General features: G+C 50.5%; 1 protein-coding gene across 1 annotated transcript in view; it reads right to left on the bottom strand.

The window, feature by feature from the left end:
• The window catches only part of LOC140430273 (anoctamin-9-like), a 630,447-nt gene that overhangs the window by 238,230 nt on the left and 374,015 nt on the right, over positions 1 to 18,202 (bottom strand). Inside the window, exon 18 of the mRNA XM_072517696.1 lies at positions 13,412 to 13,548. Within this exon, the coding sequence (XP_072373797.1) occupies positions 13,412 to 13,548 (137 nt within the window). The remainder of the gene's footprint in view (positions 1 to 13,411; positions 13,549 to 18,202) is intronic.

Below are 18,202 nucleotides of genomic sequence, written 5' to 3'. Positions count from 1 at the left end.
CGTCAACAATCTTATTTGGAGAGCATCAGCCCAATAGCAATTAGTCGTAGTCGAGTTTCACAAAAAGGCGCAGTAGTTTCAAAGATGGAAACAGAGCAACTGCGAAGTTTAATTGGGCAACTGAATTGGTTAGGTCGGCAGAATAGACCGGACATTAGTTTTAATGTGTTAAGAGTTTTAAAAAAATATATATTTATTAAAATATTTTGACACAATTTTTCTCCCTTACAAACAATAACCGCCCCCCCCCCCCCCCCCGTAACAAACAAAAACGAGAAATTGCACAGAGCAAGATATATACATGGCAAAATGATATATTTACACAGCTTTGTACACTGGCCCTCACCCGTACGTGCCAGTTTCCCCAACCCTTCATGTTATCTCTTGCTCATCCACCCTCCCAGGCAGTCCCCCCTTCCACCCCCCCCCCCAAGGTTGTTGCTGCTGCTGACCGACCTTCCTCTAACGTTCCGCGAGATAGTCTAAGAACGGTTGCCACCGCCTGTAAAACCCCTGCGCAGACCCTCTCAAGGCGAACTTAATCCTCTCCAACTTTATGAACCCAGCCATATCATTTATCCAGGCCTCCAGGCTGGGGGCTCCGCCTCCTTCCACATTAGCAAGATCCTTCGCCGGGCTACTAGGGACGCAAAGGCCAGAATGCCGGCCTCTTTCGCCTCCTGCACTCCCGGTTCGTCCACTACTCCAAATATTGCTAGCCCCCAGCTTGGCTTGACCCGGACTTTCACCACCTGAGATATTGCTCCCGCCACTCCTCTCCAGAACCCCTCCAGTGCCGGGCATGACCAAAACATATGGACATGGTTCGCCGGGCTCCCTGAGCACCTTCCACATCTGCCCTCTACCCCAAAGAACCTACTCAACCTCTCCCCCGTCAAGTGTGCTCTGTGGACCACCTTAAATTGTATCAGGCTGAGCCTGGCACACGAGGAGGAGGAATTAACCCTACCTAGGGCATCAGCCCACAGACCTTCCTCGATCTCCTCCCCCAGCTCCTCCTCCCTTTTACCCTTCAACTCTTCTACCAGCGCTTCCCCCTCTTCTTTCAACTCCTGGTGTATTTCCGACACCTTGCCCTCCCCGACCCAGACACCCGAGATCTCCCTATCTTGAACTTCTTGTGCCGGGAGCAACGGGAATTCCCTCACCTGTCGCCTCACGAAAGCCCTCACCTGCATATATCTAAAGGCATTTCCCGGGGGTAACTCGAACTTCTCCTCCAGTGCCCCTAGGCTCGCAAACGTTCTGTCGATGAACAGGTCCCCCCATTCTTCCAATCCCTGCCCGATGCCAGCTCTGGAGCCCCCCGTCCATCTTCCCTGGGACAAACCAGTGGTTACCCCTGATCGGGGACCACACCGATGCTCCCATTGCACCCCGGTGCCGTCTCCACTGGCCCCAGATCCTTAGCGATGCGGCCACCACCGGGCTCGTGGTATACTTTGTCGGCGAGAGCGGCAGCGATGCCTGGATAAATGATATGGCTGAGTTCATAAATATCAGCAATATCTCAGCGGAACGAGTCCCCAGGCTCGTTCCTTTACAGGACGCCATCTCCATCCTCTTCCATGCCGCCCCCTCTCCCTCCATAACTCACTTGCGGATCATCGACACATTTGCTGCCCAGTAGTACCTCCCCAGGTTTGGCAGCGCCAACCCTCCTCGGTCCCTACTGCGTTCCAGGAACCCTCTCCTTACTCTCGGGGTCTTATTCGCCCACACAAACCTCATAATACTCCTGCGTACTTTCTTAAAAAAGGCCTTAGTGATCACGATGGGAAGGCATTGAAACACAAACCGAAACCTCGGAAGGACCACCATTTTGACCGACTGCACTCTACCCGCTAGCGAGAGCGGTAACATGTCCCATCTTTTGAAATCCTCCTCCATTTGCTCCACCAACCTCGTCAGATTCAGTTTATGTAGGGTCCCCCAACTGGCTAGCTGGATCCCCAGATACCGAAAGCTCCCCTCCGCCCTCCTCAGCGGTAGGTCCCCTATCCCTCTTTCTTGGTCCCCCGGCTGTAATACAAAGAGCTCACTCTTCCCTATATTGAGCTTATAGCCCGAAAACTCCCCAAACTCCCTTAGAGTCTGCATGACCTCCACCATCCCCTCCATTGGATCCGCCACGTACAGCAACAGGTCAACTGCATATAGCGACACCCGATGCTCTTCTCCCCCTCGGACCACCCCCTTCCATTCATTAGACTCCCTCAATGACATGGCGAATGGTTCGATCGCCAATGCGAACAACAGGGGGGACAGGGGGCACCCCTGCCTCGTTCCTCGGTACAGTCGAAAGTACTCCGACCTCCGCCGGTTCATCACTACACTTGCCATCGGGGCTCTGTAAAGGAGCTTAACCCAATTGATAAACCCTACCCCAAACCCAAACCTAAGCAGCACCTCCCAGAGGTACTCCCACTCTACTCGGTCAAAGGCCTTCTCCGCGTCCATAGCTGCCACTATCTCCGCCTCTCCCTCCTCCGATGGCATCATTATCACGTTTAAGAGCCGCCGCACATTGGTGTTTAGTTGCCTGCCCTTTACAAATCCCGTCTGGTCCTCGTGGATTACCCCCGGGACACAGTCCTCGATCCTCGTGGCCAGCACTTTTGCCAGCAACTTTGCATCCACATTGAGGAGCGAGATCGGCCTGTACGATCCACATTGCAGTGGGTCCTTGTCCCGCTTTAGGATCAAAGAAATTGTCGCTTCCGACATTGTCGGGGGCAGGGTCCCCTCCTCTCTTGCCTCATTAAAGGTCCTCACCAGTAGCGGGGCCAACAGGTCTACGTACTTCCTGTAGAACTCCACCGAGAATCCGTCCGGTCCCGGGGCCTTCCCCGCCTGCATGCTCCCCAAACCCTTGCTCAGCTCCTCCAACCCAATTGGTGCCCCCAAACCAGCCACCTCTTGCTCCTCCACCCTCGGGAATCTCAGCTGATCTAGGAATCATCTCATCCCCTCTTCCTGGGGGCTGGGATCTGTACAGCTCTTCATAAAAGGCCTTGATCACCTTGTTTATTTTCGTCGCACTCCGAACCGTGGCTCCCCTTCCATCTTTTGACTCCCCCTATTTCCCTCGCTGCCATCCTCTTACGGAGCTGGTGTGCCAGCATCCGACTAGCCTTTTCCCCATACTCGTAGGTCGCCCCCTGCGCTTTCCTCCACTGTGCCTCCGCCTTCCCTGTGGTCAACAGGTCAAACTCCGTCTGGAGCTGTCGTCTTTCCCCAAGTAATCTTTCCTCCAGGGCTTCTGCGTATCTCCTGTCCACTCTCAAAATCTCCCCCACTAACCTCTCCCTTTCCATACCCTCTGTCTTCTCCCTATGAGCCCTAATGGAAATGAGCTCTCCCCTGATCACCGCCTTCAATGCCTCCCATACCACCCCCGCCCGCACCTCCCCGTTGTCGTTGGCCTCCAAGTACCTTTCGATACACCTCCTCACCTTCCCACACACCACCTCGTCCGCCAGCAGTCCCACATCCAGCCGCCACAACGGGCGTTGGTCCCTCTCCTCTCCCAGCTCCAGTTCCACCCAGTGCGGGGCATGGTCCGAAACGGCTATAGCCGAATACTCCGTCCCCTCCACCCTCGGGATGAGCGCCCTACCCAGAACAAAGAAATCTATCTGGGAGTAGGCTTTGTGTACATGGGAGAAGAAAGAAAATTCCCTGGCCTGCGGCCTTGCAAACCGCCATGGGTCCACTCCCCCCATCTGATCCATAAACCCCCTAAGTACCTTGGCCGCCGCCGGCCTCTTTCTGTCCTTGATTTTGGAGCGGTCCAGTGCTGGATCCAACACTGTATTGAAGTCCCCTCCCATTATCAGGCCTCCTATCTCCAGGTCCGGAATGCGCCCCAACATGCGCTTCATGAATCCTGCATCATCCCAGTTCGGGGCGTATACGTTTACCAAAACCACCCACGTCCCTTGCAGCCTACTGCTCACCATTACATATCGCCCTCCATTATCCGCTACAATAGTCTTGGCCTCAAATGACACCCGCTTTCCCACCAATATTGCCACCCCTCTATTCTTCGCGTCCAGTCCTGAGTGGAATATCTGTCCTACCCATCCCTTTCTTAACCTGACCTGGTCCGCCACCTTCAGATGTGTCTCTTGGAGCATGGCCACGTCCTCCTTCAATCCCTTTAAGTGCGCGAACACTCGAGCCCTCTTCACCGGCCCATTCAGGCCCCTCACATTCCAAGTTATCAGCCGGATTGGAGGGGCTCTCACCCCCCCCCCCCCCTCACGCCCCGCCGACTAGCCATCTCCTTTTCTGGGCCAGTCCCGTGTCCACGCCTCCCTCACCCTCCAGTCCCCCAGAGGGGGGATCCCCGTCCCGACCACCTCTTCTGTGTCCCATTCCCTTTCGGCCAGTGCAGCAGCTACCCTTCCCCCCCCCCTCCCCTCCACCCCGCTAGACCCCTGTCTAGCTTTTTTGCTCCCCCCATGTCACTCCCGTACGTCAGCTGACACCTGCTGACCCCGGCTTCCCCCGCTGTCCCATTGACCTCCCCGTGTGGGAGTCTCCCAATCCATATGCATTCCTTCATTCCCCTTCCCGCCTTTCTTCCCGCGCGGTGAAAAACACCCCGCGCTTTCCAAAGCCCGCTCCGCCCCCTCTGGCGCAGCTCCTGTCGCGGCCTTGTCTCTCTCCCCCAGCCCATGTAACATTTCCTGCGTGTGAGTGACCCCCTATATACAACAACCATCACACATCAAACCTCAAACATCCTCCCTACCCTCACAAACCCTCAGTTAGAGTCCAACTTTTCGGCTTGTACAAAGGTCCACGCCTCTTCAGGCGTTTCAAAGTAATAGTGTTGGCCCTTGTATGTGACCCACAGTCACGCTGGCTGCAGCATTCCGAATTTCACTTCTTTCCGGTACAACGCCGCTTTGGCCCGGTTGAAACCCGCTCTCCGCTTTGCAACCTCCGTGCTCCAGCCCGGGTATATTCGGATCTCTGCATTGTCCCACTTACTGCTCCGCTCCTTCTTGGCCCATCTCAGGACCCACTCTCTGTCCGTGAACCGGTGGAACCTCACCACCATCGCCCTTGGCGGCTCATTTGCCTGGGGCTTCTTCGCCAGCACCCGATGTGCCCCGTCCAACTCCAGCGGCCTCGAAGGGGCCTTCGTGCCCATCATCGCCTCGAGCATCGTGCTCGCGTATGCCCCGGCATCAGCCCCCTCCACTCCCTCAGGGAGACCCAGGATTCGCAGATTCTTTCTCCTCGACCTGTTCTCCAGGTCTTCGAGTCTTCCCGCCCACCTCTTGTGTAGCGCCTCGTTCTGCTCCACTCTCACCGCCAGGCCCACGAGCTCGTCCTCGTTCTGACTGACTCTTTTCTGTACCTCCTGGACCTTAGCTTCGTGGACCTTCTGGGTGATCCCGAGTCCTTCAATTGCCGAAAGCATAGGTGCCAACATCTCCTTGCGCATCTCCTCGCGCTGCTCCTCGAAGCAGCGCTTGATGAACTCCTGCAGCTCCCCTTTGTCCCTGGCCGCCGCCATTTTGTTTTCTTTCCCGCGCTTCTCCCGTTGCTCCAGTGCCGCTCCTTTGGCCGTTACACTTCTGGTCCATTTCAAAAGTCTATGGAAATTCCTGAAAAAGGTCTGAGAGTCAGTTCCAGACGGGAGCTGCCAAATGCGCGACCTACTCCTCCATGGCTGCCACCGGAAGCCTCGTCCCTGCTTCTTTAATGGCCTTGGTAGATCTTTTCACAGTTGTTCCCTCTGCTGCTAGAATTCACCTTTGATAGAGTCAAGTCAGATTGCAGCTTTAAGCTTGCCCTTCCCCCGCCTGCATGCTGGAAGAGGCTTTTGTCTAAACCTGCAGCCAAAGCCAAATCTTTTACTGTTTCTGCCGGGTCTGGTAGCCAAAAGACATAACATTCCTGGGGGACACTGTCAGGGGAATGCTGCAGTCTTCTTGCCACACCGGGAAATGTCAAACAAATGCCGTGGGGGCCCTGTAAAAGAGCCCAAAAGTCCGTTCCAAGCGGGAGCTACCGAATATGTGACCTAGCTCTGCATAGCCGCACCCGGAAGTGATGTGTTAGAATTGAGTACAAAAATGAATGATCCTAAAGTGGAAGACATAATGAGAGCAAATAAAGCATTGGTCAAACTAAAAATGCAGGAGTGTGTTTTGAGGTTCCCGGTTTTAGGTGATCTTAGGCACTTGAAACTCATAGTTTATAGTGATGCATCCTATGCAAATTTATGTGGTGGGGTTTCAAGCGCAGGAGGTTTTATAATTTTCCTTTTGGGGAACAATGGTAAATGTTGCCCCCTTGTATGGGAAACAAGGAAAATAAGGAGAGTGGTCAAAAGCACTTTGGCTGCTGAGACTTTAAGCCTTGTAGAGGTGGTGGGTGTGGCCTTTTATATATCTCAGATACTGACAGATTTTGGGATTAGGGGATTTGGGTAACATACCCATTGAGTGTCACATTGACAATAAATCCCTGTGGGATATGCACTCCACAAAAAGTGTCAATGAAAAAAGGTTAAGGATTGACATTGCAAGTTTGAAGCAGATGTTGGACAGAAGGGAGATAGCAAAAATTAAATGGGTCGACAGTAGCTATCAATTGTCTGACTGTTTAACGAAAAGGGGTACGATCCACACTGCTCCAGATCCTTGTAATTTTTCAATATCGAAGCGATGGATGCCTGCAACAGTGTAGGGGGGGGGCGGAGTTTGCCCCTCTCCCTAGTATAATTGTATGCCATCATCAGCAGTGGCCCCAGGTTCCCCCAAACATTTTCTAAAACTCCACCGGGATCCCTTCTGATCCCACGGCCTTCCCTGCCTGCATTGCCCCAATACTCTCCATCACCTCCCTCAGCCCGATTGAGGGCCACAATCCTGCATCTAATCCTCATCCACCCAGGAAAACTCATCCAGAAACCGCCACATTCCCTGGCCGGGGTCTCCGACTCAGACAATCCCAGCCTCAAACACCCGATTCACCCCCACCGGGTCCAACACTACCCTTCTGTCTCGTCCTTTACTCTGTTAAACTCCCTCGCTGCCTCCTGCTTCTTCAGCTAGTGGGCCAGCATCCTAATCGCCTTCTCCCCATACTCATATATTGCCCCTCTAGACCTCCGCAGCTGTCCACTGTCTTCCCCGTGTACACTAGTCCGTACTCCATCTGGAGCCTCTGCCTCTCCTTCAGCAGCCCCGCCTCCAGGGCCTCCGAATACCTCCTGTCCACCCTCAGAATCTCTTCCACCAGCCTTGACGTCTCTGCCCATTCCGCCTTCTCCCTATGTGGCCAAATTGAAATAAACTCCCCCCAAACCACCACCTTGAGTGCCTCCCACAGTGTGGCGGCCATGACTTCCCCCATGTCATTGAGCTCCACATACCCTCGGGATGGCTGCCTTCAACCGCTCGCACACCTCATCCACCAACAACCCCACATCCAGCCCGCTCAGCTAACATGGTGGCCCCTGTCCCCCACAAGTTCCCTCCCCACCTCTCCATGCTCCCCAAAAAACAGAAAAGGTACACTCACGCTTGATATTCCCCCCCATGGAGGGTCCTGACCTCCAAACATCCCACCAACAAAACCAAAAGAACATTTCGGGGAAAGATTTCCCAAGAACAAAAAAAAACAACCTCCTCACACACCCCTCCAAAGTTCAATGTCCTCCTTCTCCTGCCAGTCCATTGCCCCTCATAAACTCCATCATCTCCTCTTGCGTGTCAAAATAATATTCACGCTTCTGGAAAGGCACCCAGAGGCAGGCTGGGTACAGCACCATGAACTTCACCCCCTTCTAGAAGAGGGCAGCCATTACCCGATTAAACCCGGCTCTCGTCTTCGCCAGTTCTGCACCCAGGTCTTGATACGCCTGCAGCTCGTTCCCTTCCCAGGTACAGTTCCTCGTCTGCCTCGCCCAGGGAAGAATCTTCTCTTTATCCAGAAAGCGGTGCAACAGGACCACCATCGCCCTTAGCGGCTTGCCCGCTTGCGGCCTCCGAATGAGCGCCCTGTGCACTCGATCAACCTTCAGGGCCCCCTCCCCCATCAACTGCTCCAACATTTTGGCTACACACGTGCCGGCCTCCGTATCTTCGATTCTTCGGGCATCCCCACTATCCTCAAACGAGGTACACTGCTCCTCGTACTCTCCCACCGCCTCCTCCACTTTCTGGATCACCTGGCCCTGGGACTCCAGCCTCTGCTCCACCCTCTCGATCCCTGCTTTAACCAGCTCCACCACTTTGGCCAGGTCTTCCAGCCTCCTTCTGCTGGCTGAACGTAGCATTCAGGAATACCACCAACTGCACCAGTGACCACTGGGCTGGCAGAATAGGCCCTTTGCCCTCTGCAATTTTTACCTGTGACACACCACAAAACTCTCCTGCTCCAACTGCTCCTTTCTTCTAGTCCCACTTCTAGGGCGAAATTCTCCCCCAACGGCGGGATGCCCGCCGACTGGCGCCAAAGCCGGCGCAAATCAGACGGGCATCGCGCCGGCAAAAAGGTGCGGAAGTCTCCGCATCTTTGGCGGCCTAGCCCCAACATTGAGGGGCTAGGCCGACGCCGGAGGGATTTCCGCCCCGCCAGCTGGCGGAAATGGCGTTTGTTGCCCCGCCAGCTGGCGCGGAAATGCGGCGCATGCGCGGGAGCGTCAGCGGCCGCTGTCAGTTTCCCAGCGCATGCGCGGGAGCGTCAGCGGCCGCTGTCAGTTTCCCGCGCATGCGCAGTGGGGAGAGTCACTTCCGCCTCCGCCATGGTGGAGGCCGTGGCGGAGGCGGAAGGGAAAGAGTGCCCCCACGGCACAGGCCCGCCCGCGGATCGGTGGGCCCCGATCGCGGGCCAGGCCACCGTGGGGGCACCCCCCGGGGTCAGATCGCCCCGCGCCCCCCCCCCCAGGACCCCGGAGCCCGCCCACGCCGCCTGGTCACGCCGGTAAATACCAGGTTTGATTTACGCCGGCGGGACAGGCAATTCCTGGGCGGGACTTCGGCCCATCCGGGCCGGAGAATCCAGCGGGGGGTCCCGCCAACCGGCGCGGCCGGATTCCCGCCCCTGCCCAATCTCCGGGAGCGGAGACTTCGGCGGGGGCGGGATTCACGGCGGCCAACGGCCATTCTCCGACCCGGCGGGGGGTCGGAGAATGACGCCCCTAGTTCTTGGATCCATCCACCAGTCACATCAGTTACACCTTCTCCAGGTACTCCTGCACCTCTTTCCATCGAAAGCTCGTCCTTCAGATGGGGAAAGGACCAAAAAATATCACCTTGAGCGAGATCCATCAAATGTATGACCGCTAACTCCATGTCCGCCACCGGATGTCCGGGCTTAATTTAATATAGGTGGCAGGGGGGTCAAAATCAGGGCGTGGAGGGGTGAAGTGATCCTGCTGTAATACGTAGCGGGGCCTAGGGTCGTATTTTGTCAACAGCTGCCAATTAAGTGGCTGCTGCCAGAGCTTCTGTCCCCGTTAAGAATGGCTGCCCCCCATCCCCCCCAGATCTGCTGGTCCAAACAGAGGGTGAGGGTTAGCAGCTCAGCAGTCCCACTGTTAGCAAAGGTAACAGCTGGGCATGTAGTCACAGGATGAGGACGACCAGCACACCCAAAGTCAAGGAGCAGAGAACATCAGGGCTAGTGAGGCAAGTTTAGAGTTGGTGAGGGAAGGCAATGATGTTGCCACAGAGGCAACCATGGCACATGAGCATGCCGCCATTACCCAAAGAGAGCCCAAAAAGGACCCCATCCAGACATCGCTAGGATGTGGTCAGGGTTTGCCTGGCAGTCCTCACCATGTACTGTGAGAAGTCTGCACATTCTCCCCGTGTGTGCGTGGGTTTCCTCCGAATGCTCCGGTTTCCTCCCACAGTCCAAAGATGTGCGGTTTAGGTGGATTTGCCATGCTAAATTGCCCAGTGTCCAAAATTGCCCTTAGTGTTGAGTGGGGTTACTGGGTTATGGGGATTAGGTGGGGTTACTGCGTTATGGGGATAGGGTGGAGGTGTGGACCTTGGGTAGGGTGTTCTTTCCAAGAGCCGGTGCAGACTCGATGGGCCGAATGGCCTCCTTCTGCACTGTAAATGCTATGTAAAAACTGTGCCAAAGGACAACCCAATTTCTAGTAAAATGCCAATGGATGAAGAAAGAGGCCCTTAATTAGTTTCTACGTGACATAAGTGCACTTCAGGCAGGCAGGCTGTCTGCTATCTGGCCTAGCAGTGGCAAAATTACATGTAGGTGGGAAAATTATTTGCATGCCACTTGGCCCCATCCCTTGCATTTTGCTAGCCCTCCCAAACTCCCAGTAAAACTCCGAAGGGCTGGTAAAATTATATTTGTTGTTCCACAAATGCTGCCTTTCTGTATATTTATCACATTGCTGTTGCCACAGAGGCATACAAATTGGCTGCTGCATTTTATCACATTGCTGTTGCCACAGAGGCATACAAATTGGCTGCTGCATTTTGCATACACAGGTGTGCTACATTCTACAAGTACAGCTCTTCAAAGCAAAAATTCTATGTAAAACATTTTAGAGATGTTTGAGACATAATAAGGCACTAACTATATATTATTTTTCTAATAAATATTTTTCTGGCAGCAGCCACTAGAAGTATCAACTTAAAGGTGGGGAAACTAATGGAGAAAATTCTGAAGGAGAGAATCTATCTCCACTCGGAGAGGCAAGGCTGATCAGAAATAGTCAGCATGGCTTTGTCAGAGGGAGGTCATGCCTAACAAACTTGATTGAATTTTTGAGCAAGTGACTAAGTGCGTAAATGAGGGGAGTACAGTTGATGTAGTTTACATGGATTTCAGCAAAGCATTTGACAAGGTCCCAAATGGGAGACTTATAAAGAAGGCAAATGCACATGTAGTACAGGAGAACTTGACAAGGTGGATTCAAAGCTGACTGAGCTATAGGAGACAGAGGGCAATGACAGACGGCTGCTTTAGTGACTGGGAGCCAGTGTCCAGTGGCGTACCATAGGGATCTGTGCTGGGTCCCATATTATTCATAATTTGTATAAATGACTTGGATGACTATGTGGGGAGTAGGATCAGAAAGTTTGCGAAAGATAGGCCAGGTGGTTAACAGAGAATCTGAGAGTCTTGGATTACAGGAAGATATAGATGGGATGGTCAAATGGGCAGAAAAGTGGCAGATGGAATTTATTCCTAAAAAGTGTGAGGTGTTACACTTTGGAAGGAGCAATTTGACAAGGAAATATTCAATGAATGATACCACACTGGGAAGTCCTGAGGAACCAAGAGACTTGGCCTGTTTGTAAATAGATATCTGAAGGCTACAGGGCAGGTTAATAGGGTGGTGAAAAAGGCATATGGTACACTTGCCTTTATCAATCGAGGCATTGATTACAAAAGCAAGATAGTCATGTTGGGAGTTATACAGAACATTGCTGAGGTCACAGCTGGAGTACTGTGTGCAGTTCTGGTCGCCACATTATAGGAAGGATGTGATTGCAGTGGAGCGGGTGCAGAGGCGTTTCACCAGGATGTTGCCTGGGATGGAACATTTAAGTTATGAAGAGAGGTTGGAAATGATGGATCTTGATTAATAAGGGGATCAGGGGTTATGGGGAGAAGGCAGGAGAATGGGGATGAGAAAATATCAGCCATGATTGAATGGCGGAGCAGACTCGATGTGCCATGTGGCCTAATTCTGCTCCTATGTCTAATGGTCTTATATGCATGGGTTGTTTTCACAGGAGCAGAGAAGACTGAGGGGCGACCTGATTGAGGTGTACAAGGTTATGAGGGCATGGACAGAGTGGATAGCAAATAGCTGTTCCCCTTAGTTGAACGGTCGGTTATGAGGGGTAACAAGTTATGAGGGGCGGGAGGTTCAGGGGGGGATTTGAGGAAAACCTTTTTTACCCAGATTGACAGTCTGGAATGCACTGCCTGGGAGGGTGGTAGAGGCGGGTTGCTTCACATCCTTTTAAAAAGTATCTGGATGAGCACTTAGCACATCTTAACATTCAAGGCTATGGGCCATGTGCTGGCAAATAGGATTAGGATTGGCAGAACAGGTGCCTTTCATGCGGCAGTGCAGACTTGATGGGCCGAAGGGCCTTTTCGGGACTATATTTTTCTGTGATTCCATGAAGTCCCATTCCAGGACTTGTTTGCTAAGGTAAGTAAGTTAATTACATGGCCACACAGGTGGAGTACCAATTTATAAATACTTCCAACGTATGCCAATGACAGGCAACAAGAATGGGAGAGATTCCAGATCAGCCATGTGATGGAAAAAAATGGATACTCCACTGCAATGTTCCTTGTATTGTACTCCAAGATAGCCAAAAGTCGCAATGTTTACAAAGACCATTAAGCTATGTATTCAAAACAAAGCTAATTTATTTTACATTACTTTAAATGGTTTGCACACTCTACTGAGTAATAGCTAACAAAATAATAGTATTGAATCTATGTTACAGTAATCTATTATGTCTCTCTAATACAACCAACACTCTAACTCAACCTCTCACGATCCTTCTCCATCAGCTTCTCCCAGAATGCTTAGCGATGCAGCCTTTTATAAGACTACTTAGTGATGCCATCTAGTGTTGATATACATGATTATCATCTTGTTAACCCTTTACTCTCCTTAGATTATACATTCCATCACTCCCCTTAAGTAAGAGATTTATGACATTAGGTCCACATCAGGTATTTGAGTATATTACTCAGCTGTTACTTCAAGGCAATGAGGGAGTTCTGCACTGTTAGAGTCAGCCTTGCCATTGCTGAGTCTCCAAGCAAGAGTCTATTCTTCCACTCCCCTCGCGTGTCATAGTTAAACAAGGAAACCTGCTGACCTTACACATAATAGCACAAAGCCAACAGGTGCATGCCACCTTTAAACGACTGTGGACTAGGTGCAATGAGATTCTCATGAGTCACTGACTTTATCTTAAGGTAGAATATAATTAAAATGTCTTTACCTAATAAGTATTCATGAATGCAAATATATTACAAGTAGGAATCTGTCACAGGCCTACATAACGCTCAACGAGCCACAAACACACTGCTGACTTTATCTCTCTATTTCTACCGTTTGGCAATCAAAATTTTCCATCCCGCCTAATTCGTGCATCCTGCATGCCACATTTCCGAATGTTATAGGTTGCATAAAATCCCACCAATGCATAAAAATAATAAATTGACCATGAAGTACTGGAAAAGATTTACAAAACGTAACAAGCTATATAAAGCTGTCCTCTTTCAGGAAAGCAAATATTAAAACATCTATTTGAAGCACTTTAGAAGATAAAGAGCTCTACACTACAATAAGGAAAGTATTTGGGTTGGGTGTAAGATAAAATGGGTTTAAATGTACTGGACTTACCCATTTCTAAAAATTCATTGAAAAAAGAATAAGAGTTAAATTCATTTAAGCTGTAGTTTTTGATCCAGTATTTAGTTATCTTCTCCACATTCTTTTTTGAGAACCTTTTTTTTCTCCTCCATTTACGTTTAACAGCTCTGTAAAACATAAGTAATTAAAGGTAATCGAGTACACAGATACATATAACATCACAGTACACGTTGCACTTCTTTGGTGGCCACAGAGGAGTCCAATCGGGAGGTGTAAAGAACACTGTTTTATTACAAAGTAAACTATATACAAGGTACACTTCAGGTCCCAGCTGAGACTATTCATGCTCGGTTCTCATCTGGGGCCGGCTTTTATACTAGAGTCCATTTACTCCGCTGATGGGCCCTTCGCCCTCAGTGGGAAGCTCGTATTCAATGAGCTCATGGGAAGGCTAATTGGTCCATCCCCATAGATCTTGTGCAGGCTATAACATCCCACCCATCCCAAAGTCCAAATACCCTGTGGTGATATACATCACTAAGTACACAAAGAGCTAATGTACATACACTACACCTAGCTAGACACTAGAGGGAGCACCAGAGACATGACACACAGACAGTCAACCAATAAAAAATGAAATGAAATGAAAATCGCTTATTGTCACAAGTAGGCTTCAAATGAAGTTACTGTGAAAAGCCCCTAGTCGCCACATTCCGGCGCCTGTTCAGGGAGGCTGTTACGGGAATCGAACCGTGCTGCTGGCCTGCCTTGGTCTGCTTTCAAAGCCAGCGATTTAGCCCTGTGCTAAACAGCCCCTGCTGGTCAGGAAGATAGGACGCGACCAATGGGCATTCAAGATAAACACAAGAGGTAACATTACCACAGGAGGGCATTACACCAACCCATATATGAGGACTCAGCATACATGCTCAGTCTCTTTCCAGTGGAGACGCTCAGTGAGTACAGACACAGGGTTGATTGAACATCACACCCATCACGTGGATTGTAGCAGACTGGTTCGTCAGTCTGAGTAGCTATAGAAGGATTAACAGTAGAGTCGAATCCAAGTAGGAGAATCGTTAACAGTAATAAATGTGTTAAAGCTATCTCCAAGTCTGAACCTTCCTTTGTCAGAGTGCACATCAAGGAAGCAGCTTATGCTACGTCAAGAGCATAACAAAACATGGTACCAGTGAGTAACTGTTTAAATGCATATAGTTACAACTCAGCAAACAGTGACAATCAGCAACAACACCCAGGCAAGATGATTGAGATTCCGGTTCCACAGCGGCTCTGGTGCCATGGGAATCTCAGTGCAAACTGGCGGGCATTCAGGCAAAGGTTTGAGATCTTCCTGGTTGCAGCCGACCTACAAGATGTGGCCGATGCTGAAAAGACAGAGCTTCTGCTCACTATCGCGGGTGCCAGAGCAGAAGAAATCTTCAAAACATTCAAGTTCTCCAAAGGGCAAAACAGGAGCGACTTCCAGGCAGTCCTGGACAAATTTGAACAATACTGCGAGGAATACACAAACAAACCAACAGAAAACGGTAAGAGAGACACCCCGGACCAACGAATGACAATTTTGATCGGCAACCATCTTGGAAAAGGTACCGCACATGCGCAGTTCAGAGAAATGCGCAATGTAAAGGAACAGCGATCTGCGCATGCGCAATCCATTTCTACACTCTACGTCAGTGTTCTTCAAAGTCGGGGGCGCGACCCGCGGATGGGTCCGTGCCGTTATCCGCAGCGCTCCCGATCGCACAAATCCCCGCGCAGCAGCCGGCTTTGCATAACGCCGGCTGCAAGCGGCCGCGAACATGTAAAAAACAAATTCGGCCGCATTGCGCATGCGCGCCGATAATCGGGCACGCATGCGAAGTGCGTCCGCTATTTTTTAAAACGGTTGCAACTTTTTGTTTTACAAGTTCTGTAGTGGTTTTTATTCATTTATTCTATTTTATTCATTTAATTTTTATTTTTTTCATTTATTTTATTCACTTTATTTTTTTTACTAGTTTGGTGGGGTTTTATTCGTTTTTTTCATTTATTTTATTCATTTTATTTTTTTAACAAGTTCGGGGGTTTTATTCATTTTTTTCATTTATTTTACTCATTTGATTTTATTTTTATTTTTACACGTTCGGGGGGGGGTTTTATTTGATAAAATTTTACAGGAAAAAAATTCAGAACTTTGGAAAGATGGAGACTCCATACTTTCCAACACCAGAAGGCTTCACCTTCATCCAACAGGTTCCATTGGTGGAGCGTGTACGAGGGCCAAAGGGACCCAAAACCATTTCTTCCATTTTTGTCAGCAGCAAACAAGGAAAGAGAAAATGCTGGGTCGCGCAGGTCAGCCAGCGTGGGTCGCAAAGGTCGGCCGGGTTGGGTCCCGAAGGTTGGATGGTTGGTAAAAATGGGTCCCCGGAAAAAAAGTTTGAAGAACACTGCTCTACGTCATACGTTGCGTGACGTCAGAGGCCCCGGACCATGCCCACTTATAGTGGAAATGTCCCAAAACAAGAAAAAAAATGTTTAAAGCCCCAAAACAAGATTCCTTCACCTGGAACGACAGCACAATGCTAAAATTCGACCAGTAGCTGAAAGTAACCTCCGCAGACCCCTGCAACAAGCAGTTAGCACCGCCCAAAGAGATGATACAGTCCTTGAAGACTATGACTCAGACCTTGAATTCTTCTTTCGATATCGCGAGCCCAATGCCAGCTCCGACACAAAACGTGATGATATGGTCCTAGAAGACTACGACTTAGATGATGATTTCATCATTGGCGATGGCGACCCCAGTACCAAATTCGAACCGCAACGAGATGTGTTCTACAGTGAAGAATCCGATACAGACGCGGATGTGTTCTTCGGATTTGAGGATCTTTAGTCCAGCATATATGACATCCCGACTCGTGAGTGCAGGATTATGCTGCGGCCTGACACCAAGAGACAGAGAGCGGTACAAGCACACAGAGAGCGGCCTGCTGCCACACAGAGTTGTGCACGCACCGCGAAGGGTCCCCGACTCCAAACAGACAGTGGTCCACGCACCACAAAGGATCCCAGCCTCTTCACATAAAGCGATGAAAGACTCCACAGCGAGACAACTGCACGCCTCCACACAAGAAGTGACTCCAGTGACACAAACCTCCACAACGAGCTCGTGGACAGACTCCACGATAGAAGCAATGCAAGACTCCACAGTGCAGTCCTTGCATGCACAAGAAGTGACTCGGGTGACACAAGCCTCCACAGCGTGCTCGTGGAGAGCTTCCACGATAGAAGCAATGCAAGACTCCAAAGCGCAGTCCTTGCATGAACAAGACCATGAGGGTCTAGCAACCTCCTCTGAGCAACCAGCAGCAGACAATGCAAGTCTGCCACGCTCAAGTGAACAACAGAAAGACTATGACAGTCTGCCATGCTCAAGTGCACAGCAAGAAGACTCTGACAGTCTACCACACTCCAGTGAACAGCAAGAACATAGAACATTACAGCGCAGTACAGGCCCTTCGGCCCTCGATGTTGCGCCGACCTGTGAAACCACTCTAAAGCCCATCTACACTATTCCCTTATCGTCCATATGTCTATCCAATGACCATTTGAATGGTTGGCGAGTCCACTACTGTTGCAGACAGGGCATTCCACGCCCTTACTACTCTCTGAGTAAAGAACTTACCTCTGACATCGGTCCTATATCTATCTCCCCTCTCCCCTCAATTTAAAGCTATGTCCCCTCGTGTTAGACATCACCATCCGAGGAAAAAGGCTCTCACTGTCCACCCTATCTAATCTTCTGATCATCTTTTATGCCTCAATTAAGTCACCTCTTAACTTTCTTCTCTCTAACGAAAACAGCCTCAAGTCCCTCAGCCTTCCCTCATAAGATCTTCCCTCCATACCAGGCAACATCCTGGTAAATCTCCTCTGCACCCTTTCCAATGCTTCCACATCCTTCCTATAATGCGGCGACTAGAATTGCACGCAATATTCCAAATGAGGCCGCACCAGAGTTTTGTACAGCTGCAACATGACCTCATGGCTCCGAAACTCAATCCCTCTCCCAATAAAAGCTAACACACCGTACGCCTTCTTAACAACCCTCTCAACCTGGGTGGCAACTTTCAGGGATCTATGTACATGGACACCGAGATCTCTCTGCTCATCTACACTACCAAGAATCTTACCATTAGCCCAGTACTCTGTCTTTCTGTTATTCCTTCCAAAATGAATCACCTCCACACTTTTCTGCATTAAACTGCATTTGCCACCTCTCAGCCCAGCTCTGCAGCTTATCTATGTCCCTCTGTAACCTGTAACATCCTTCCGCACTATCCACAACTCCACCGACTTTAGTGTTATCTGCAAATTTACTCACCCATCCTTCTACGCCCTCCTCCAGGTCATTTATAAAAAGGACAAACAGCAGTGGCCCCAAAACAGATCCTTGTGGTACACCACTAGGAACTGGACTCCTGGCTGAACATTTCCCATCAACCACCACCCTATGTCTTCTTCCAGCTAGCCAATTTCTGATCCAAACTGCTAAATCACCCTGAATCCCATGCCTCCGTATTTTCTGCAATAGCCTACCGTGGGGAACCTTATCAAACGCTTTACTGAAATCCATATACACCACATCAACACTGCTGAAGCCACCTCCCTGGATTTTTGTTGGATACCGGTTGGAAGTTGTTTTCTATTACACCATACCTCTGTATGTACGTTTGGATGTTTTTGACGCTGCGCTGGAAAGCTGGAACCAGTACGCACAACGGATGCGTTACTATTTCCGGGCAAACAACATCA

Source organism: Scyliorhinus torazame, chromosome 10 (genome assembly GCF_047496885.1).
Source record: "Scyliorhinus torazame isolate Kashiwa2021f chromosome 10, sScyTor2.1, whole genome shotgun sequence".
NCBI classification, from domain to species: domain Eukaryota; kingdom Metazoa; phylum Chordata; class Chondrichthyes; order Carcharhiniformes; family Scyliorhinidae; genus Scyliorhinus; species Scyliorhinus torazame.
Note: the sequence above shows the minus strand (reverse complement) of the source record. Positions and strands in the feature narration are given on the sequence as shown.